At 39.9% G+C, this 24121-nt stretch overlaps 1 protein-coding gene across 7 annotated transcripts; it reads left to right on the forward strand.

Annotated features, from left to right (window-relative positions):
- The first annotated feature begins 763 nt into the window (after positions 1-763).
- LOC125336902 (interleukin-1 receptor type 1-like) lies at positions 764-23231 on the forward strand. 7 transcript variants are annotated; one of them, XR_007207885.1, is made up of 14 exons: positions 997-1132; positions 2234-2312; positions 3132-3388; positions 4418-4560; positions 6346-6580; positions 8102-8291; positions 9237-9411; positions 10578-10643; positions 14962-15082; positions 16387-16532; positions 17321-17464; positions 18527-18691; positions 20194-21115; positions 22045-23231. XR_007207885.1 is itself a non-coding variant. In XM_048326007.1 (13 exons), exons 4-13 carry the CDS (start codon positions 4470-4472, stop codon positions 20568-20570), a joined length of 1710 nt encoding a protein of 569 aa, XP_048181964.1. In that variant the 5' UTR covers positions 764-842; positions 2234-2312; positions 3132-3388; positions 4418-4469; the 3' UTR covers positions 20571-23231. The 7 variants fall into 7 exon arrangements, 4 of the variants coding, with proteins under 4 accessions (XP_048181964.1, XP_048181958.1, XP_048181973.1 ...); XR_007207887.1 differs by having other exon boundaries at positions 22602-23231; XR_007207888.1 differs by having other exon boundaries at positions 22951-23231.
- Positions 23232-24121: the final 890 nt, after the last annotated feature.

Genomic DNA, 24121 nt, shown 5'->3' on the forward strand with positions numbered 1-24121 from the left:
ATGGTGGCAGCAGGCACTCACACTGCCTGTTCTGGTAGATACCAGACAGAAGGGAGAATCCCTGCACTCACTTCATGAGTGGGGTGATGGATTTTCCAGGGAGTGGTTTCTCTTGTGTGACAGTGTCCCAGAGCAGGCATGGCTAAGTCTGGCATGCCCTGGATGCACTGCAGTGCACGGGTACAATCTGTTTCTTTGAAGACATTAAATGTCTCCGCTCCCACCAGGCTACCAAATGGGATCAGTTCTGCTCTGCAGCAAAGCCGGGCGCTGAGCTGACCACAGGGCTCTCACGCCTTCTTTCCAAGGTCAGCCCAGCCAAGGCTTGCCATGAGCCCCGAGGGCAGCCCGAGGGAAAACTGCGCTGAAGTCAACTCGCCCGCCCAGGGGATCAGAGCCTGAAGGGGAACTAAACCCAGGCGTGACGGCCAAAGGAAGTGGGCTGATGCCCGAGAAAACGGGCTTAGCCAAAGCTGCGGGGAGATGCCTCGAAGGAGGTCATATAAGAGGCCACCCTGTGCCAGGTGCTGCACGTCGCCGGGGCTCGGCGGGGCGGCCCGGCCCGCCAGCTCCCAGCTGCCATTCACCGCCCCGACCCTTCCCGCAAGCCGGCCCGGTCCGGGGGCGGTCCGGGGGCGGTCCGGGGGCGGTCCGGGGGCGGTCTGGGGGCGGTCCGGGGAGGGTCCGGGGGCGGTCCGGGGGCGGTCCGGGGGCGGTCCGGGGGCGGTCCGGGGGCGGTCCGGGGCGGTGGCCGCGACTCCCGGGCGAGGCGGAGCGCGCTGCCCGTCCGCCCGCCCGGCTATGTGGCGCGGGCAGGGTCGGCTGGCGGGGAGCGGATGGAGGTGAGGAAGGGTGGTGGATGTTGTGGGGACAGTGCCTCCTTCTGTCCCGGAGCTGGGCTGGGCTGGGCTGGCCTCGGCTCGGCGCGGCTTGGCTTGGCGTGGCTTCCAGTGCCGCCTGCGTGACGGGAAGGAGAGGGGAGGGGGGTTGGGCTGAGGCGGACAGGTGTGGGGGCAGCTGCGCTTTTCCTTCCCCGCGTGTCTCCTGTCGCGCTGTTCGCCTTCCTTGGTTCCTTGGGAAGCGGGGCTGGCGGGGTCGCCTGGGACGGCGCCGGTCGGGGTGCCCTGGCCAGGTAAGGCTGCAGTGCTGACAGCTTCCCCAAAACCAGCACCGAACCCCTGGGGTTGTTACTTTCAGCCGTGTTTTGCGGCCGTGTGTGTTTCTGCGGGGTATGTTGGCACAGTCTCCCTATCTCTGTGGCTGTTGGTTTCTCAGCTTTTGTGGCCCCAGATAGCTTCCTTGGAAGTAATTTTTTATTTTGCGTTTGTGTCTGCTTCCTGTTGTGTATCGGATTGTACGAGCCCAGGTAAGAAGTACGATGTACAAATGAAAGTTGTAGGAGTGCTAACGCTGCCCCATTTTTTAAAGTGCTTGTAACAGGAAGCGGGATAAGGCTTGGCGTAAATCTTGACATGGTAAAACACTACAAAAGCTATTTCTGTATTTATTTATTGCATAACGATGATCAGACAAGGGCTCTTTTTTAACTGTTTGTATGAGAAGAGCAAGTTTTGCGTGAAAGAGATGCCTGTATCAAACCCAGGAAGGAGCTGCTGCTCTGACAGTCCCAGACCTGTGCTGGTCACAGCCTTGGTGGTGCTTGGCAGCAGCCTGGGGAGCCACAGCTTGGTAGGAGTGAGCTATCTGCTAAAAGCTACCGAGCTGAATCAAGGCTCTGGTTTGCTTCCAGCAGTAGCTCTTTGGTTTGTGGAGTTTTCTTCAAGGACTCGAGCAAGCTGCTGGATGTGTTTTGTTTCTCTTCTTCAGAAATTCAGCACCGTGCACTTATTTGACTTGGACCATTTGTATGTGCTTAGCTCCTCAAAAGACAGGCTGAAAAGTCTTGCAGAGAAGTTATTTTAGAATGCAGAATCCTTAATTCAGATATTTTAATTCACATATTTTAAATTAATCCTTAAATGAGAAACACCTACTACTTCTTTTTGGTAGACAACATTACTGATTTCCTCTCTCCTCCTGAGATTAAGACATAATTTTTTTAATGCTTTACATCACTATTTTTGATAAGTACAATTTTGTCTGCATGAGCCATTCAGGTTCTCTTAAATGCATCTTAACGGTGTGTTGAAAATGATACTGGAAACTTAATAAATAATTTGGATTTAAATAAAAAATGTGCCACATTAAAATTCTTATTACTTCATATTGACAGGTATCAGGAGTTGAAATGACATAGAAAAGTATTCAAAGCATGGACTGTGAAATGAACTCCTACTTGATACTGAAAGAAGGTACTGTTTTCAATTTATTTGAATAGTGATAAGATCTGCTCTTTTCACTGTGGTTTGGATACACTCATCTCCAGTTTGATGTGGAAGAGAATGAACAGGTTGCACTTCACTCTTGTAGAGTGAACCACTGGTGGCTGATTATGTACTGCTACAGATACTGTTTTTGTTTCCTTCCTCCTGTTCTTCGGTGAAAGTGGGGGCAGTTACCTGAACTTGAAGAAAGTACACTTTCTTCAAATTCAGATTTAGAATGGTTAATACTGTCTCAAAGTTGAACTGGAATTTAGCTTGCAAAGACCTAACTGTTGCAGGCTTCTTTGTTAATACTTTTTGATTGCATTTTGATGTAGCTTCATCAGAATGTCCTGGATAATGGGCTTTTCTTCAAGATTCAACTTTTCTGTAGTTCTGCAGCTTGCAAGATTGTCTGGAAAGGAGACATAAGGGCTAAAGTTTGTGGTCATCATGTCAGTGTCAGAATACCCTCATTATAATGCTTATTATTATCTTTCCCTAAATTTAAGTATTCTTTGTTTCCTTTTAGTCATTGAACCTGTCTTACAAAGTTGCTTGACACATGTGTAACATTATGTCGTTTTTGACAGAAACTTTTTTTCCCAAAGATATTTGCTAGAATTCTTGATCAGTCTCTACTGCAAGTTTTGTTGCTCTTTTAAGTCATCTCTCTAATGTAGGCAGGGGGATGCTCTTGCTTTTACATTTAGGATGTCTGTAGAAAATTTAGGTTTGTATGTGTATGCTGCTGTCCAAATGATGTGTTTTGTAAAATCTTGTTTTCCTGTTCTCTGCTTTTTACAGGTAAACTGAAACTTCAGAAATGGTGACCTGCTCATTGGCAAGTTACAGTAAAAGCACACACAAGGCAACTAAATAAGGACTGTGGTGCGAGGGTTTCCTCAGATAAACTGTCCAAAAGAACTATCTTGGAGGCTGTTATATTAAATTATTGCACTATGTAACCCTCCCTAATGCAGCACTTCTGCATATGAAATGCTTCAAAAGAAGGAACTGGTGTGGCTTATTTGTGACTGAAGCGAATTACATTGGACATAAAAGTAAGTCACAGCTTACTTTTTCAGGGGATACTTCATCTTCTTCCTGCCATTTGTAGCTGGGTGGAATGCAAATATTAACTAGGACCTGTGCAATAAATGCTTTGCAATGGACTGCTACATGTGAAACCAGCTTGCTTTAGAGTGAGAGGCAGCAGCATGCAAAATAATCAAAAGCTGAGGAAAGGTAAGGCCACTAAATGCAGATCTTAGCCTACAATGAGCTGTCAGAGGGGGAAGGATTTAATTGTTGGCCAGCTGGTTGACAGTAGAAGGCTTGGGGAGATCTCTGATGACACCTTACCAAGAAAACGCTGGTGCATCTGAGAGGGGAGCAGGACTTGGTTAAAGTTTAGAGTTTCATAGAAGCCACTTTTGGGCCATGAGGGCAGTGGGTGTGTGTTCAGTCATGTCTTTGTTGGAGAAAACTGAAAATAAGACCTGAGGTGTGAATTGAAACTACAATTCTTGGACACTTTCTTTGTGTCTGACCACAGCAGTTCATATTAGCTGTGATTTCCACAGACATTCAACTTTAGATGCCAATTTTAAGTGGCAGATGACACTGGAGTTACAGTATGCTTGTCCTTCTGCAAAGAACTTCAAGTTATTGCTCTTACAAGCAGTGCTGCCTCAGCTGTATAAGAACAGTTCAAAGAAGGAAACTTTATACTTCTCTGTGATTGTGTCTCTTGTAAGTATTTGGAAAGAAGAGTGTCTTAAGCTTGATTTTTAAATTATGCATTATAGCTTAAATCACTATGCTAGCCTAATTTGTCTGTGCTTGAGGGTTGTGGGGTTTTTTTTTTGTTTAACTATGCTGGTAAAAGAATATTACACTTATGCAAGAGTTATTCCATTGGAATAGTTCTAGTTCCAGGAAAAGTTCTAGTAGAAAGCTGAAAACTGAGCAGCTGTTTGTGAAGGCCAAGAGTCTGTAGCTGAAATCTACCAAAGCTGAAATTACCAAATCTGTTTTCCCCTCCCCACGATGACTAATGCTGCTTCTGATTTTTTTTTTTTTTTTTTAAGGAGTAATGCAGGGTGCAGAGGGCAGTGCAGCTTGAACAATCTTACCACACCAATGGAAAAAACTTCTGGTTTGCAGCAAAATATGACATCTGTATTTTTGCTCATTGGTCATCTCATTGTACTGATACCTCTCTTCAGTGCTGGTAGGTTAAATACTTCGTTGAAATTGCCATTTTAAAAAAGAAAATCTGCAAGAGATGAGTTGTGTGTATTTAATAGGAAAGTGTTACTGAGAATAAGTAGTGGGTTTGGGATTTGCTTTTGCTTTAGCATATTGATGATAGCTGAATGCCTCTGCTGGGATTCAAATGGCACTAGGAATGTCATGGACAAATGGAGATAAGTTTTTTAAAATCTAGGCACATAAATTTAGGGCACTGAGACTTTGATTAGCCTCTCCCTGTTTCTTATGAAGAAAGCCCAAAGTGATTTGCTTCCTCGACATAAGGTTAGCTATAGAGTGCCTTCTTTATGAGACATTCTGTATGTCTGGTCCTGAAAGCAATAGGACTGAGTTTCCTTTACAGTTAAATTAGTAATATTTTTAATGATAGGTCTAGTATTTCAGTAAAGTTTAGAACTACATAAATTAATGATGCTTGTCTTGCTACTCTTGGCATAAGCAGTCTAATATTAATGTCTCTGGATTAGATTGAGCTATATGGAGACCTACTTGAAGTCTTTAAATGGGAAGGTAGTGATATTAGAAAGGTTAGTGAAGACTTTATTTATTTTGAAATTGAATATGTTAACTATGTATTTGTACAGTCATTCAGCAGGATTTGTAAAATCAGTTCAACCAGATGTTTTGCAGTTTCATAAAAATTCAGTGTTGCACATAAAATCACAGAATAGTTTGGATTGGAAGGGTCCTTAAAGATCAATCAATCCACCCCCCCTGCCATAAGCAGGGACACCTTTCACTAGACCAGGTTGCTCAAAGTCCCATTCAACCCGGCCTTGAACACTTCCAGGAATGGGGCATCCTCACCTTCTCTGGGCAAATGTATGCAAAAGATTGAAAGTTTTATAATCTCCTTTATAGCCAAATGGCCAGCTCTGTGCTAAAGTGGTATTCTCCAATAAGTTTTTGTTTACAGTTTGGGCTCTTGATGACTTTTTGCAGTATCTCTCCTTTTTTCTCTGACTTTTTTTGGCTGATGTTGAAAGAAGTGCTAGCTAGGCTGCATGATTATGTCTTGTCAGCTTGTTACACAGGCAAAATTACAAAAGCTGTGTTTATATCGGCCTTTTTTGTGATGTTCCTAATAATGGGCCTTCTGGTTAAAGGTTCAGATGTAGGGAGGAAATAATACATTATAGTCTTCTTAATCTGAATCCTATTTCTCTATGAATTTTTTTTTGTATTGTGACATATTGGTTTACAGACCCTTTGATGTATTGAGGTCTTGATCTCATTCCATACTGTCCATGCTGTCTTGTGCTTCTGTTTTTGGCTCCACAGTCATAGTGGCAGAATACTGTCAGGAGCTCTGCACTGCTACTGTTTGCGCTGTGCTTTACATAGATAGTATTTACTTTAAGAATCTGGCAATTCTGCAAAAGTACTAGCATGGTTAAGTAACAAGGACATGACAGGTAGGTTGGGAAGCTTGGAGTTGCCTGATGAATCCCATGGATCTTCTTACACTCTGCTTTGCAGTGAGGCTGTTTGACTTGCATGTGCTTGTTGCTGGATACCTTAACAGAAAGTTGTGGCTTAAGCTTGTAAAATACGTTTTTATGTTCTCAACCAGAAGATGGTAACAACTGAAAAATAATAGCCTTGTGATGTTTTAAATGATAAATTTTTACAGGAAGTTTTTCTAATTCTGTGTAACTTGGAATGGGTATTAATACTTCAGAAAAGCATACAAATTAAAAGCACTTATCATTTAAAATTTTTTTCTTTTTTTGTTTTTTTTTAGCAAAAGGGTGTGTTATTTGTGATTACTTTGTGCTTGTTGGAGAGCCTACAGCTATTACTTGCCCAATAATTACATTGCCAGTGCTTCACTCTGATTACAATCTGACATGGTATAAAAATGGTAGTGCTACACCAGTGACCACAGAGAGAGATGCCAGGATCCACCAGCGAGAGGGCTTGCTTTGGTTTATTCCTGCAATGCTGGAAGATTCTGGGCTTTATGAATGCAATATAAGGTAAGGAAGGAAACAACTGGATTGCAAGTGTGATAATTAATTTGTGGGACTTGAGTGTACAAAACTTCTTGTTTTAGGTAGAATGCTTAGATCAGTTAAAAGCACTGTTTTGACCATGCTTTTTGTTTCTGCATGATGCCTGTGTTTCTCTTCTATTCCACACATTTAGCACTGCGAAAGTGGTTCATACAGAAGACTATCTTAAAGCATGATGATACTAAAAATGGTCTGTGGGGGTGGTTGTTTGCTGTGTTTGTTTGAGATGAAGTGTAAGGTCACAGGAAAATGTCTTAACTTCTTTGGCTTTTCCTGTGTTCAAGTTGCTGTTTAATACTGACAGATCAGAAGAACACTTTGGTTTCTTTGTAGGACAAGGCTAAATGCAAGAAAGTTCTAAGAGGAGCAAACTCTGCATTTTATCACCACACACAGACTTTCTGGAGAGCTTAGCCACTTTTTGGAAATCTTACTAGAAATCACAAGTTAAAAGGCAGAAAACATTTTTTATATTTTATTTTAAAATATTACCAAATGTTACTGGTCAAAAATGAGAATGCATTTAAAGAGCAAAGCAGTGTGCTAGACAGCTTTAGAGACAGTGAAAATAATGTGTCTCTAGTACTACTCAAATGATCTGAGTGCACAGAGAACTAAAAAGGAATAGATGATTTGAAAAGAATCTATATCTAGCTTTTTTAGTACTTTAAGGCTCTTGCTAGATCAATAGCTAAGATTAGTGCACTGAACTTCAATACTTAGGTCATCAAATCTTTTTTTACAATGGTTGAAATTCACTGTGCGCTGAACAGGAAATTAATTTTGGGAAGATGTACACAAGATGTTCCTTTCCTCCTGGTGTTGCCACAACACACTGAGAACAGCCAATCCAGGCTTTTCAGGTGGCCCTAAATTTGTTTTAGTAGTGTGTAGTTATGTATACTGGTGTGCATAGAGTGCACCAGTGATGCTGGAGGGGTTTGGGTTGTGAATGTAGTAACAATGATCATCAAAAACTTCCAATGTCACCTGCACACTCCTTCACTGGAGTTTACCACGAAACCAAAATTGGAAGTCAGAAGACATCCTTTCAAAGCTACCCAGCTGCATAATTTTAATTTAGTCATTCCTGCTGTGGTTCTAGTTACTTGAGCTATGAGATGTGTTCCTGTGGGCACCTCACATCCCTGGCTTACATAATATCAGCAGAACAAAAAACTTGCTAGGGTTCAGTCATTTAACATCAGTCACTTAAGCCTTAACTGCAGCTCTGAGAAGTCCTGACAGTCTGGTGTGTCCAGAGAAAACTCCATTTCTGCTCACAACACAAACTCAGAGCTTATTTCCATCTCTTCATCTGGAACAGGGGCTGAGAGGCTGAAGATGGTGTTTACAAGCTAAGGGAGTATAGCTGGGGTGTTATAGAGGCAAGGCTGGTGGAGATGCTGAAATACCTCTCCCTGACTTGCTGGAAATAAGGAACCTTACTACTAATGACCTGACTTTCTGCTGTTCTAATTACAGGAGCCTTAACCACTCTAACAAAAGAACCATAAATTTAACAGTTTTTAAGAACGATAATGGTTTGTGTTTTAATGGAAAAATGAAGTTTGAACAAAAAGTGACAAGCATGAATACTGGGAAGATTATATGTCCTGATCTAGAACAATTTAAAGATGGAGACAATAATCAGCCTGAAGTACACTGGTATAAGGTACTGAACATCTGTATTTCATATATACAAGATACAAAATGTGTTATTTAAAATGTCTTACTAAGTAACTGTGAAAAGCAGCTTTTGGAAATGAAGGTTTATTTTCTCTGCAGTTTGAGTAAGGCATGAGTGTGAGTAAGATTTGTGAAATTCTGGTTTATCCTTTGATTATCTACTTATTATGTAGATAATAAGTTTTAAAACTTGTATGTTTCTCTAAATAGAAGGCTTTGCATAATTATTTCAGTTTCTCAGAATGTTAGGCAATGTTGACCATGCTGTGGTATTCCTATGCTGCTTGCTTTGGTTCTACGAAAATACTCTGTGCAAGCTTGGAAACATGTATTTTGTCTGTGTTAAGCTAAAATTCTGGCACTCCTAATTCTGATGCTGGTATTAAAAGAGCTACATGGGCCTATACATGTGAAATAACCTTGGTGCTGCACCTATACATCTTCTGAGGTGAAGAGATTCTCCACTGTTTGTAGGTCAAGGAAGAAAAGGAAGCTTTTTTCCCTGAATTTGCATTGCCACAGAAATGGTGAAACACCCAAACAGCATGAGGCACTGCTACAGCAGCTCTTTCATCACAAAGAAGTAGGGGTGCAGGCATGTATTCCCATAAACTCTGCTACATGTGTAATAACTTCTACTACACCTGACAGCCTGAGAGAAAACTGTCAAGCTATTCATGAAGGCAGTGAACTAAAGCACAGCATTTGAAAACTTAAAGGATTGGCTGCAGTGATTTTTTTAAAAAGTGCAAGTGGACCAAGATGTCACCAGACTTTGTTAGACTGTAGTGATGCTTGGAAAAGAATCCACACCATGACTTTCAAAAAGTCAGTATTTGCGAAGTATTTTAACGATCAGTAGAGTTCAGTAACTGATTTATTTGTCACGTTTTTAGTTCCCTTAAGTCAAAGGTACTTTTGGTGTGTTTAGGAGTGTAAACCTGGATTTCTTGAAGACAAGCGACTTCTTTTGGCAGAGGGTGAAAATGCTGTCTTGATTCGTAATGTAACTGTGCAAGATAGAGGAAACTACACATGCCATATGTTATACACATATATGGGAAAACAATATAATGTTTCAAGAACCATAAGTCTAGAGGTTAAAGGTGAGTGCATGATGTTATTCTGTGTTTGGCTCTGCTGTAAATATTTGTATGCAGACAGAAGATACTTGGCATGTTACTTTTCAGCTCTGTGAAATTAGAGTTGTAAATCTTCTTTAATTTATTCCTGAACATAAAATTGAAAGGCAATGAGTCATGTTGCTACCCTTGAGCATTGCTTTTGAGGACGGATTGTCACGGGGAAATGAGTAATTCAGGGTTAGTAATCAGAATTAGAAGAAAGCAATGGTTACTGGGGCGGAGGAATTGTTTTTGCCAAAACAAATAGTGCACCATAAAAGTAAATAAGCTTAAACATAGAAGCTTTTTTTTCTGAGACTATCACAGCAAACTACCTGCTTGAAGCCCTGTTGGTGAACTTGCTCCTCTGTTGATGGGAAAGGAGATGTGACAAGCTGCATAAGTAGTATAAAGTGAATAAATGTTCCTCTTGAAAGGATTGGCTTACTGTTGGCACTTGTTTGTGCTTTTCTGCTGTCTCACTCTGCCAGTAGTGTCATTTATTGCAGTCACCATTGTGATTATGTCTTTGTGGGCAATGTTGCTGGTGACCTGACTAGTAACATGATAATAGTCCTATCAGAATAGTTGTCTGGAGACAGCAGGTCCATCTTTTTAGGTTAAACCAAAATTCTGACTTTATATAGGTGATACAAGAACAGTGGGTTGTTGGCAGCCCATCTGTACATCATGCAGAATGATAAAATTCCAGCCCAGTTTAAGTATGGGTTTGTTTAAAATTTTACTTAAAAAAATATTCACCTTATCTAGGAGGTTATTGATACAACCCTTTTTCTTTACCTTATTTATCTCTGAAAAAGTTAACTGCATGTTTTGGTTTTGTCTTTGTTTTCTGGTTTGGTGTTACTTTTATATCTACTGCCAATAGACTTGAGATTTTTTTTTAAAGCATTTTTAAGGTATTTTTTTTGTTAACTTGGGAGCTAAAATAGAATAGCTCGGAGAGAGTAGAGCATATATCTTATGAGATATTTCTGTTGTAAATTTGAAACTAGCAGTAAGTATGGCACTACAATAATACCAAACCATAAAACAAACCCATTGTAAAACCAAAACTATTGTCAGTTGAACTAAGTTGTGGCTCTTTTCCTGCCTGAAGGTTTTATTTTTCTCTTTGTTTTGGTTAGAAAAACCACTGCAGATACAACCAGAGTTTATTTATCCAAGGAACAATACAATTGAAGTAGAACTTGGTAAGTAGTGACTATTTAAGAGATCATTAACTGAAACAAATAAGCTCCTGATCTTTGTGAAATAATATGTGAACATTTCCACGGACTTCAGCAAGACTGGGAGATAAGCATGTGGATTGAGGATATCTGGAAGACAGAGGGTAGATACTAGAACATGATTCCCACAAGTGATTTGCAGGGGGAAGTAACTGTGCCTAAGATTGGAGTCTTTTGACCAGCAGTGTTGTGCGGGATGCATTTCTTTTATTGATTTATTTTCTGTTATTGCCATCTGTCCTTTTTACTGCTTCTCAGTGTTTGTGTCTTGACGTATCCTCAGTATCTGTGGAAATATGGTTTGTGTACATGTAGCACGTTAGGATAGTTTGCAGTTGACCGGTCCAGTAGCTCTTTCTCTTCCTGTATGTTTCGGGTCTCCCTTCCCTCTCCACAACCTGGATTTTATTCCTTGTTTTAGGGTAATACAGATTTTGGATACTGATCTTTTGTGAAACAGTGAGCTGCTAGTTTATGCATATCCCAGTGATGCCTTTTCCTGGTCTTAAAATCAAGAATTAAACACGTTTAGAAGGGGAAAAGGGATTTTACCTTGGTATTTATTTTAGGACCCTTAGGTGCACTACGTCCAGGTTGAATGCACCCCAATGCACACTGCAATGCCCACACCCACAACAGATCTGCTACAACATTATAGGTCTTATTAATCAGCATATCGATCAAAGATTCCCCAATGAGAGGCTCGAGTGAGCCCCCCTCTCCAAGGAACCTTCCCCTGGATGGTTCTATCTTAGTTTACAGAATGTGTTCTGGAGAGGACCTTGGGGTCTGGGGCACACTGATCCCTAACTACGAAGCTTCTAAAATGTTTAGTCTCCTAGCTTGACAAGTAAGTCCAAGAATGTAGGCAAAAAGCACTAAGAATACAGAAGTTGTAAAAAAGTATAAAAGGGGTGTAAAAGAAAAGGCAAAAAATCATCATGGAATCACCAGGTACTGTTTATCTTGGAAATTTCTTAAATAAGAGATTCTGGGTATAAAGAATAAGTTCTTCACAGGGAGGATAGCTGGGCAGTGCAGCAGGCTGCCCAGAAAAGTTGTGCTGTCCGTCTTTAGAGGTTTTAGAATCTGACTGAATAAATCTCTGAGCAGCCTGGTCTGACCTCAGAATCAGACCCTGCTTTGAGGGAGAAATTGAATTACAGACCCTTTCTTTCAACCTCAATTATTCTGTAATTCTCTGAGCCAAGTATATGGTATTGTAGTCTTTTCCTAAGCAAAGTTATGTGTGTTTAAAGTGCACCACATGTCAGACAGAGTTGTGTTCTACTGACAAAGTCCAGAAGAATGAGATTGGAGCTGTTTGAACTGTATTTTTTTAATCATTTTTTACCAAAGGGAGCAGTTGCAAACAAAATATTTGATTTAAAAGAGCATTGACTGATTTTGGGGAAGTGTGATTGGCTATTTACTAGAATTTCCTAGTGCAGGAAACTGTTTTGTAATCTTTTGAGGAATTAGATCATTAGAGAATCTCTGAGGAAAGGTTGCATTTGGACTCTGACATGACATGGGAGGTCAGGCCAGAGCATTGTGGATTATTCTTATGTGCATCACAGTGATGGAATCTCACATAATACAGCTACTTCTGCTGCTAATTTTTCTGACATCGAGCTTGTAAATACTGTATATAACAGGTGTTGTTTTCTCATGTTAAAGCTTCATGTTTCTTTTCATATCATGTGAAACATTTTTGTCTGTCCCAAATTCTAACTTTGAATATATGGTATTAAACTGGACAGCACCGAAACACTGGTGGGTTTTGTGTGTATGTGTGTTTGGGAGTGTTTTGGGGTTTTAGTGGGTGTTTTGTTTTGTTCTTTTCTTTTTGGCCTCAATAGCTTATGAAAGGTAGCTTACTCTGAAGTTGGGAGGTTCTGGTGAGGATCAGTAGATTTTGACCAGAATTGTGAATGAGCTTTAATAGAAATTATGTTCTTCCAAAGTCCAGAAGGCTTTGTTTTGAACAGGGAGAATATTCAGGATCTGATACAAACAGTATTATTTTAAAGGCTTGCAGTCCTGTGGTCTTCAGATGGTTATTTAATTCTGTTGAAATAGTCTAGTATGGCTCAGCAGCCCCTTCTTTTCTGGTAATTACATCTTCTCTGTCTTCATTACAAACAATACATGCCTGAAAAACTTTCAGTTCTTTCACTATTAAGGAAATTTTTTCACCAGGTCTTGGATTAAAATAGGGAGACTTTCCATAATAATGTTTTACCCCATATAACCCTAATCTTTGTGTGAAAACTTCCCTTTTTCTTTGTAATTGTAACTGTGGAAGAAATGAAGCAGTGTTACAGTTGGGCTTCCCTGTAGTGTATCTCCCTCCCATTAAAGTATCATGTAAGTCTGATCCCCAGTTTTGACTGGTTGTTAGTTGTGACTTCCCATTCAATTCAGAAGAGTTCTTACTGATGCAGCCTCTACTCAGATGGAATCTGATCTGCAGGCTCTTAAATTTACTGAAGGCAGTGTTTAGGGTTTTTTTAAATCCTTGATAGTATTTGCTGAGCAATTTATTAGTCCAGGGGCTGCCTGTGGCTCTCAGCCTAAATCATTAAGATTAGGATGTGTTATGGGACAACTTGTTTAGTCTCCTTATTGTAGAATTTGGTCCATATTTGTAAGGCTTGGACACAGCATTAATTAAAAGTTGTATTGTTGGATGCCTTGGACCACCTAGGATGAGCAAACCTTGATTACCTTACAGAAATTAGGGTAATAGCCACAGGTGAAACTAAAAGGAGACTCCAGCCACGAAGTGGGTTTATTGTGACTGCTGAGATCTACAAATTATTCCGTATTACGTGGGGGGACACTTTTTAAAGGAATTTGGTGAGATTTGTTTTTGTTTATTTTAAATTGGCATTGCCATTCAAACATTCAATATTCTCTGTCCAGTACCTTCATTGGGGTACTGGGTGAAAAAAAAAAAATCCCCCTCTGGCTGTAGGGCAGAATCTCTAAGCAGCTGCATGAATGCTTGTGTGGAAACACCTGTACGATTTTTGAATGAGAAATGACAGGAGAAGTTGGTGTAGAAACTTAACAGTACATTCATGAATGTGTGGACATGGAGAGCATGGAACACTTGAGGAGTTTTGGTTTTTTTTTTTTTTTAATAATTGTGCAATGCACTAAACCACATCTTTAAAAAAATTAATTGTTGTGGTGGAAGGATGTGAGGGAAGAGATCGGGAAGCATCTCTGATTTCTGTGTGAACTCTTGTTCAAGTAACTGCTTTGCATGTGAGCTAAGAGTTTATTCCATACTTTTGTTAGAGACCATCTCTTGGTGGAAGCATCTAGATGTGATGTGGTTCTAGGAAATGAAACACTGAGATCTTTACATAGGCCAGCTGAGAGAGCCCGCCTTCTATCAAATCATAACTTCCATGGGTAAAATACAGAAGGAAAGGAATCCAAGAAAGCTGCTTACCTTCCTGTACATGGAGCTCTCTGAGGTACATTGGCAATAAATATACTTTGCAAATTGGCTTGCTTAATACTGAGATATTCTGTAAGATCTGGACTATTGGTGGCAAAGGAGCTGAGTGGCAGGTGAGCTTGCTCGGGAAGTAGAGTGTGACAATATTCAAAAACCATCCCAGTGGACGGTGTTGGCCAAAAGACTGATTTGAAGTAAAGATGTATGGTCACTAAGAATGGGATTCAGCTCCCAGATGTAGCTGTCTGCACACAGGAATGTGCATATGATCTGGGGTCCTTAACTCAGGCCATGATCAACAGGGGCTCAATTCAGCTGCCTACACATAGAGTGCAGTTTTGGGTGGTCTGGATACTCTAGCAGTGCAGATTTCTTGAAGACCTGGAGTACTGTCTGACAACTCCATATGGATACCTTGGATGCTGGAGAGCATCTCTAATGTCACCACAGGTGTACATGCAACTGATTTGAGCCCTGGAGATCTTTCAGTGGAGTCTGGAGAGCCATTCAGTTAAGGTATCTGCTTTAATGTGTATGGACTTCAGCAGAGATGAACTCTGTTGCTATCTTAGACATGTAGCTTACACATAGATGTGAACATTTAGACACCTACATTTAGGGTGGAGTTTATATCCAGATCATAGACACCCAAATTTGGATTACAAATGGATGAGTTTTAAGGACTTTGCTTTTTGTAAGGTAAGTAGGTTTCTTTTATATCTCTATGTTTCCCAGCTGTTCCCTCATCACTTGATTCTGCTTGTCTTACAAGACCTTCAGTTGTTGTGTTTACATGTTTCTTTGTAGGCTCTCACGTAGTCATGGAATGTAACATATCAAGTGGCATAAATGGCTTGATTCCATTCTGGCAAGTTAATGATGAGGATGTTGATATCTTTGATAAAACCTACAGGGAACAGTTTTATGAGTAAGTATCCTTTACACTGAATTTGTAGTGCATTTGTAGGTGAAGTAATTTACAGTGAATTCATTATAAAGTAGACTACTAGTCAAATGCCAGTAGTCATTGAAAGGCTAATTAGAAATCTGTATCAAACAGTGTATTCTTACTGCTTGGTTTTAAAAGAACAACATTTTATTGTAAATAATGTGTCTGATACAAATGAAATGAAGCAGTCATATAGACTTTTATAATGCTGTTGTGAAATATGATGTTGTAATACTTGCTTATGCATTTGTTCTTGTATGGGTTTTTTTTTTTTTTACTAATACATCAAGGTGTGCCCTCTATCATTAATATGGGAAGGATAGAGTGTTGCAAAATAAAAAATCGCCCAACTTTTTTTATTTGTGATGGTGGTCCTTTTTTAAATACGGACACAGCTGCTAGTCCTCAAGAACACAAGGCAGAAGCTCTTGTTGCAGGACATTTAGGTTCCAGTGTTTGACGACCCTGAAGTAAAAAAGTGTTCAGGTGGAATTTCTGATGGGAAAGTCATTCAATTTGTTCTCATAGCCTCTTGTCCAGTCAGTGGGCACTACTGAAAGGAGCCTGGGTCCCTCTTCTCCACTCCTTCCTCCCATCAGGTATTTACAAACATTGATGAGATCCATCCCCTGCCCCTGAGCCTCCTCCAGGCTGAGCAGTTCCTGCTGTCTTGTATGACAGATACTTCAATTCCTTATCATTGTCACGTCACTCTACACGACTTGCTCCAGCAAATCAATCCATCTCTTGTACTAGGGAGCCCAAAACTGGCCCCATTACTCCAGGTGTGACCTCACCAGTGCTGAACAGAGGTGAAGGATCATTTCCCTTAACCTGCTGGCAATGTATTTCCTAATGCAGTCCAGGGTGCCTGGGATCTGGTTATTCCTCCTCATATGCAGGATTTGCATTTTGCTTTGTACTTCTTGAGATGTTTTTTTATTTGTCCATCCTATCAAGGTTCCTCTGGATGGTAGCTGTTGTATCAGACATCCCTTTTTAAGTCACCTGCAAAACTGCTAATGGTACCCTCTGTCCAGCTCAGGGAAAAAAAACAACAAACCCAACCCTAGAAAAACCTAAAACAACTAAGCCCAGTATGTTTTTAGTTCATGAAATTATTAGTTACAGGGGTATATTTACTGTGCTTCACTAGCTTCCTTGGTTTATAGAGGTAAAAAAATAAATATTTCTGTATTTGTGGATAGATGAATCTGCCTCATATTAAGCATAGATATTCAGATATGTACAGATGTTTCCCTTTTACCTTTTTTTAATGACAGAGAGGGGTTGCCTCATGGACTTGCTGTATCTGGAACAAAATTTAACATTTCAAAAGTGAAAGTAAAGGACTATGCTCACAAATTTTTCTGTCACTTCATATATGGTTCTCAACAATTTACAGCCTACATCAAATTGGAATACCCAGGTAAGAGATCTCTTCTTGATAAAATGGTGATCATTGACTTAACTCTCAGTTAGTTTGACAATGCCTTACTTAGAGTTAAAGCTGGGTGGTGTACTTTTATGCAAAATAGGCAATGCACCTCAGTACCTTTATCGTGAATTTTTTGTCACATTCTTAGCAAAATGAAAGAAAATAGTGCTTTTGATTTGCTTTGTCTTCTCTCATTCAGTATTTTAGGAGTGAAAGTGGATCTGAGCTCTAACTTCTTACATGACTATAACTTCTCTGTAAAGATTATCAGGGTCAGATTTAACCTCAGAAATTCTTTAATATGCATTGACTAAAAAATGCAGTTTGTGGAGGATGTTTGTTTTAAAGGACACTAAATGAGTATCATTGAAGGGGCGGAGACCGTGGAAAGTTAGTTGATCTGAGGAAAACAGCAGGTCAGGAGATCACCTCCCCACCTTTGGCTTCCTTCCTTTCTCACTGATGGAATTTTGTACAAGAATTCTCACTCTACTGCTGTGCTGGGTTATATATCAATATTTTATTTTGGTGTTTCAGCTGAAGAGTAGCCTCATTTATCAGACTGTTGAGGTATTTTTTCTTTGAAAGATATAAGTAGGCTTGTCAGATAACAGTAATGGCAGAAAACATACAATAAACAGTTTGTCCTCATCTTTTACTCCTTTATAAAAAAATATTTTAATGATTAAATGATTTTGAACAATTCTTGTCTTTCCCTGGTTCTAGTTTATAATTATACTTTGTTTATTTGTTTTCTTTCTTACTCTATGCTGCTGCAGCTCGAAACATTCAGGGATACTTAATTGGAGGAGGAGTTTCCTTGGTATTTTTAGTATTTTTTACTCTCTTTATCTACAAGATCTTCAAAATCGATATTGTGCTTTGGTATCGGGACTCCTGCTATCCTTTCCTGGGTAAAAAAGGTATGCTTGTGTAACAGTGCTGAGCATTGTTTTGAGCTTCCACCTTCACTTGCAAAACAGTGAGTTACTCTCATGGAGCATGATTGGTCTTCCTCGGGATTTTTGGAAGGGTAATGTTTTTAGGATGTTTAGAATTAGTTCAGGTGACAAAAGAATCTACAGGGGAAAAATCAGCAACTTTCCTGGAACGCAGAACTATCATAGCTTTTCCTTAAGACCCACTCCAGTGGTTTGAATACTGTGCTGACAGCAGTTTTTCAGGTGACTTTTCATTACTATTCTTACAGAAAGCAGTAATACATTAGAATTGTTAAGTGTTTTTTTATTTTCCATAGATGAAACAGGAAAATACAACTTTATTTTGTTTCCTATTTAAAAGCACTTCTGATTATTTTACTTTCTGGAAATTTTGCTTTCCTGGCACTCAAAAAAATGGGGTGTTGTCTATGAGAGTATGCTGAAGTGTGGATAATTTCCAAACATTTGAGAGGAGATACATGGTGAAAGAAACAGAAAGTATCTTCTAGAGGTATTGAAATTATCTTAGATTTCTTGGAAGTCTTTTAAATTTGGTCTTTCTGAAAAGTTTGATCCAAAATATCTAATACAATTTGGACCTTGAAGTTTAATACTTTGGTTGTTTTTGTTGTCATGTCCTAAGTGGTTGCTGTGGTTTGAAACTCCAGGTTGCAACACCACCTATGAGTTGTATGGCAGCTGGAATTTAAAGTATCAGTTCTACCACGGGGTCCACTGTTTTGCAAATAATTCAGCAATAACATTTTTTATTTAGCGTTCAAAAAAGAATGTTACAACTTAATTTTGTGGGTCTCTTTTGCTTATTTGGATTCAGCATCCTGAATTCTAGAAGGCTTCGTCCTACAAGTATTTCAGGCTTGGTATAATTATACATGCTTAGCTGATATAGCAGGATTAGGACCTAAAACAATGGCTCAGGTAAGGGAAGACCCCCCCCAGAGTTTAGAGATTTTGTTTGTTTGCTTTCTTGCTCTTGTGTCTTTGGAATTCATTTTTATGGAAGTTCTATTGCTCACTCTGTAGTTTCAGATGAGAAGATCTATGATGCTTATGTTCTGTATCCAAAGAACAGAGAAAGCTGCTTGTATTCATCAGATATTTTTGCTCTGAAGATACTGCCAGAGGTCTTAGAAAGACAGTGTGGATATAACCTCTTCATACTTGGGAGAGATGATTTACCAGGAGAAGGTAAGTTAGCTGAAGACAAATTTGACTTGAGTTTTCTCGTTGACCTGCAAATGCAACTGAGAAACAAGCAGTCAGTCAGATGGGATTCTAAATATCTCTCACCGTCAAATGAACTATGATTCTCTTAATCCCTTTGATGAAGAATGAGAAATAAAGCACTGGATGTTCGCGTGAAGTCTGCTTATCTCAGCCTTTGCCTTGTCATTAGTTAGCACTTTCAGGTTTTTTTCAGTGTCTGGCTAGCCTAGACATCTGGGCATGGAACGATGCTGGGGGGAAGAGGAGTCGAAATGGTGGTTGTGAATGATGACTAATGGCAGGAAATATAGAAAAGTAGGTCTCATGAGTGGTATAAAAAAAACCTGCTGCTTTAAGGGGCCATTCAACAGGATGACATCTCTACTAATTCATTTTTATTTTCTCTGAGAATCTCTGTAAAACTGGCAGGATGCAATACAGGGTTTAATGAATGTTTAGATAGTGCAGGTGGAAAAAAAAAAAATACTAAGTAACACCAAGTTATCAGGAATGATCAGCTGTATCAAAGGCTACTTGTCCCTAATAGAAGTTCTTAGAAAGCCTTGCCTTTCTTGGAAGGCTGTAAAGTCCTTGTGGAGGTTTCCTCTGTGTACATATGTACATCAAATTTAAATTGTAGTATCTGACACTGAAAATTAGAAAGTCTATCCCACCAGCTGCTTATGTGAGGTGAAATGATGATGAATGGCTTTTGAATTCTTCCGGTCTTATGACCTGAAAAAGATAATACTGAGACTGAATAAATTTTCAGACTAGCCTGAAATAAAATTTTGTATTTAAAAAACAATTCATAAATAAATAAACTTACTTGAGGTAGTCATGGCTCACTTTTTTTTTTGTTTTAACATTTGAAGGATTTTGGTAGTGGTTTGAGAAGGAAGGATTCCCCGGGAAGTAGAATCTAAAGTGCTTTAGCTGCTGCTTGCAGCTTGAAAAAAATGCAATAGTCTGTTCTCAGGGTTTAGCCATAGGGTTTTTGTGTATTTACCATACATTTTTTGTATTTACCATATTTCACTGTTTGAGACGTAATTGACTGGAATGCCATTGTTGGGGGGAATCATTTCTTCCACTTACATGTAACAAAACCAGTTGAGCATATCAGAAGACTGTTTAAGCTAAAAGGTCCTGTGGTTCTGGAACTTGTGTTTTTTGCATATGTACCTATGATGGTAATAAAACAGCATTAGCAAGGTAAGTAGTAGAAAGTTGGTAGCTCTTCTCTGTTTATGCAAAACAAGGATATAGACATAGAACCTGATGGGGTCAGATTGTGGTGCATTGGGCAGATCTCTGTGGTTGGCTAACCCAAGGGAACTGCTTGCATGCTCATATCCCGTCCCTATTTTTGATGTAAAGTGTGTTGGCTTAAATATCAAACAGTGAATGAACCAGCTGCAGAATATTGGTAACAGAAAATAAAAATGTATAACCTTAATTTTGCACAACCTTTTTCTCTACAGCTGTGATCAGCGTTGCTGATGAAAAAATCCGTCAAAGTAGGAGAGTGATAATTGTTTTAGTACCAGAGTCCTCCTGTTACAGCATTCTGGAAGATGTGTCTGAAAAGCAGCTAGCCATGCATAGTGCTCTTATCCAAGATGGCATTAAAGTAATTCTCATTGAACTTGAAAAAATACAAGATTATGCAACCATGCCAGAATCCATCAGATATATTAAGCAAAAGCACGGGGTTATCCGATGGAAAGGGGACTTCTCAGAAAGGTCCCACTCAGCAGGTACCAGATTCTGGAAGAAAGTGCGTTACCAGATGCCATCCAGAAAAAGTGGCTCTTTATCAGGATTGCATTTGTTACCAAAAGACTTGAATTTGCCTTAAATAACAAAAGAGAAATGACACTTAATGACTGATTCAGTTCACAGAGCTGGTGATGGATTGACTGAAGGTCGCATGTATCTGTTTTGTGCAATCTCATCCAAATTTACTGGAGTGAAGGTACTACAGCTTTATCTACAGAGGTGAATGTTTTTTACTTCTGGCTGGATCAACAGAACACCTTGAAATACCATCAGTAGCACATGTAGGAAGTACACAAGTACTTTCCCAAGAATGATTCTGTGAAATTCTCTTGTATTAAAAATGGAAGAGCAAAAAACTGTCAAAAAATCCAAATCAATGAAGAAAATTTGATTTTTTTCCCCCTGCAATTAAAGTTTTAATATGAAGGAAATTATACTAATTATAATTGTGATATTACATGATGCACGTGGTTGGTGCCAGTAAATGTTTGTTTCTTTTTTTTTTTTTTTTTAATGAAATGACACAAACCTTTTCTTTGTTACAAGTTTTATTTGCCTTGTTCAGTTTGTGGAAGGATAAATCCCCGTGTTACTGCATCAGTGTGTTATCGTCCAGGAGAAAAGGTAAGAGACAATCCCAGCCCTCCTGAAGTGCTGTCAACCTGCTGTTGACAAAGCTTAAATACTCTTCCCTGATCTTTTTTACATTTGAAAGAACAATGCCATTTTTAGTCAATTGTCACATGCAGACATTGTAAAAATACCTTTGTAATCTGTATGGAGTCAAAAAATTCATCTCCAGAGAACTTTTTCTTTCCAGTTAAATGGCTTAATATATTTATTTACCCAAGTGGAACAATTGGCTAATGACACAGAGTTTGTCATAGGGGGTACAGGATGATTGACTTCATCTACCTTACCTTAAGGACCATGTCAAGGGGTAGAGAGAGAGAGAGAGAGATGCCCTGTGTTACCCCCTGCAGCTGCTTGCTTTTCTCCTTTCCCTCTGCTCTGATATGTAAGGAATCTGAGATGACTGTGTGCTGGAGGCTGCAGTCAAGGCTTTCCAAACAAAAGGGAAAGGAAGTTGTGTAAAACTAAGTTGTTAAAACTTAGTGTGTATGTTGAACCCTTTCTCTCTCATTTTGAAATATTTTTAATAGTATGTATGCCCCAGCTGTTAACTCTAGAGTTACGTTTGACTTGTGTGTAGGCAGTGAAGTAGTTTGCCATGATCAATTCTTTTTTTGGGGCAGGGAATTGATTTGATTTATTTAAAAAATTAATCAGGCCTCTTTAATGCTATATTTATAGCTATTAATTTTAGAGAAACAGGAGATGAGAGCCAAATTGCCCATGTAATTTCAGTCTGTCCTTGAAAGTTATGCTTTTAGATTGTGAGATCTTGTTGGATAGGGAAGCCTCAGGAATTGACTGTTCCTGCCTTTAGCTGCTGCTTGCAACTCTGAATTTCTGTGTGTCTATCAGCTTCTTTCTTGCAGCACCTTTTTCTCTCCCCCCATTCAAACTCCAATCTATGTTTTCTCTTGCAGCTCCTTTGAAACAAGCAACTTGCTTTTGTGTCAAACTCCATCAATTTCCAAGCTCTGCTTGAAGGCTGTTGCTGATACAGTATTAGGCAGAAATTTTCCCTCTGGTATCTCCACTTGTTTGTCTGAAAAAAATAATGTTCTGCAACCTTCGGAATTCATCTATTAATTTACACACTACAGTGTTGGCTTCTTTCATGGCTCAAGCAATTTTCTTATGCCTCCATCCTCAGCTAAAAAAAAGTGTTCTGGCTGATAAGTGACAAAACCAGTGGAAATAGGTTCTTCTCCCACCTAAATTGCTTTGGTTTCCTCAGTGTGTGCTGGAAACTTGAAATGGTGCTTTTGAGAGACAGTGCCTTCTGAGCTTTGTGAGTTGTGTGTATGTTTGGCCAGAATGGAATAAGAATCGCTTTGTTTCAAGAGAGGAAGGGGTAGAAGTGCATTTGAAATGTCAGTCTAATTCAAACCCTCATGGTACTGAAGTGTTTTATTGATGAATGTCATTTATGTACATGCTTATGCAGATGCTCATAGTCTGTTCTCATTCTGTGTTTTAGTCACAAGAGAAGTGTCAAGGGAGGATCAGTCCTAGTCATGAAGTGCCACATTTATTTAGCTGTTGCACACAGTCTGCCTTTAAATATGGTGTGTGTTCAATGGCAGCCTATAGTAGGGTAAAACAGCCTTGAGATCCATCTGAAGTTACTGAACACCATCTGAACGAGTCTAATTGTTATGGTTCCCATTGACAGAAGATTTAAATAGGACAGAAGCTGTATGGTTTGGTCACAAAACTCTTCTGCAAGAAGATCCCTGTATCAAATGTGAAGCCCAGACACTGGCATTATGTTATCTGTACTCTGAGATCTAGGGTGTAACACTGACTTTGTGCTTTCACCTTGACAGCTCACAGTATGCAGGCCAGCCAACAGAGTTCCAGTGACCTCAATCCTCCTAATTACTTCTGCTGACTGGAATAGATTGAAAGGAAAACTGTTACTTGTTATCCTTACCTTTAGGAATGGAAAGTTATTTTCTGAGCCAAAATAGTGTTCTTTAAAAAAATATTTGTTCCTTTTGGTATATTTATACAAAGGATGCTAAAGTTTTCATGTGTGTTTTGTAAAGGCACTTTGAGGAAGAGTCCATTTTTAAATTTAATAAAGGCACTACGTATTTTTTTCATATGGTACTGCTCTTTCTTTTGCCCTCATTTCTCCACTAAAGCATGCTGAGAATGGACAATGGCAAGCAGCAGTTGTGACTCAGAGTCTTAACAAGACTGCTATAATAGATCTTCATTCAGGCTGCTGAACCATTGTCAATCTGGCTATGGTACAACGTTAGCACAAACCACCTCACCCTGCCTGGGCAAACAGAGGCTCTGAGCTTGGCTCTGCTCTCTCTGGTACTCTCCTTGCAGCAAGGTGAAGCTAGAGCAGCCCCAAGGCTGCTGCATTGCTCTCTGGGACCAGCATGGTCCTCAGCAGTGCCATACTGAGCAGCCTTCTGCTGCAGCTGCTGAGGAGCTGGGGAAATGCAGGAGACCTCAAATGTGGGAAATGTCAATTGCTTCTCAGCAGTAATGGAGAGGCAGCCTTCTCTGCCCAGCCCCTGGGGCAAGTGCTTGCTCTCTCATCTGCTCAAGGAAAACCAGAGCCTTGGCAGTGGTGCTGTAGGGGTTGTGTAGCCCAGAAACCAATTGTATCCTGGGCTGCATCAAAAGCAACGTGGCCAGCAGGGTGAGAGAGGTGATTCTGTCCCTCTCCTCTGGTGAGACCTGACCTGGAGTGCTGCATCCAGCTCTGGGGTCTCCGACACTGACCTGAAGCGAGTCCAGAGGAGGCCACCAAGTTGGTCAGAGGTGAAGCACTTCTATAAGGAAAGGTTGAGAGAGTTGGGATTGTTCAGCCTGGACAAGAGAAAACTTTGGCATGACCTAATTGTGGCCTTCCAGGGCCTGAAAGAGAATTTACACAAAAGATGGTGCAAGACTTTAGAAGAGCATGTAGTGACAGGACAAGGGGGAATGGCTTCAAATTGAAAGAGTGTAGGTTTAGATCAGATATTAGAAAAA

The sequence above is a fragment of the Corvus hawaiiensis genome, chromosome 2, assembly GCF_020740725.1.
Source record: "Corvus hawaiiensis isolate bCorHaw1 chromosome 2, bCorHaw1.pri.cur, whole genome shotgun sequence".
Classification (NCBI taxonomy): Eukaryota; Metazoa; Chordata; class Aves; order Passeriformes; family Corvidae; genus Corvus; species Corvus hawaiiensis.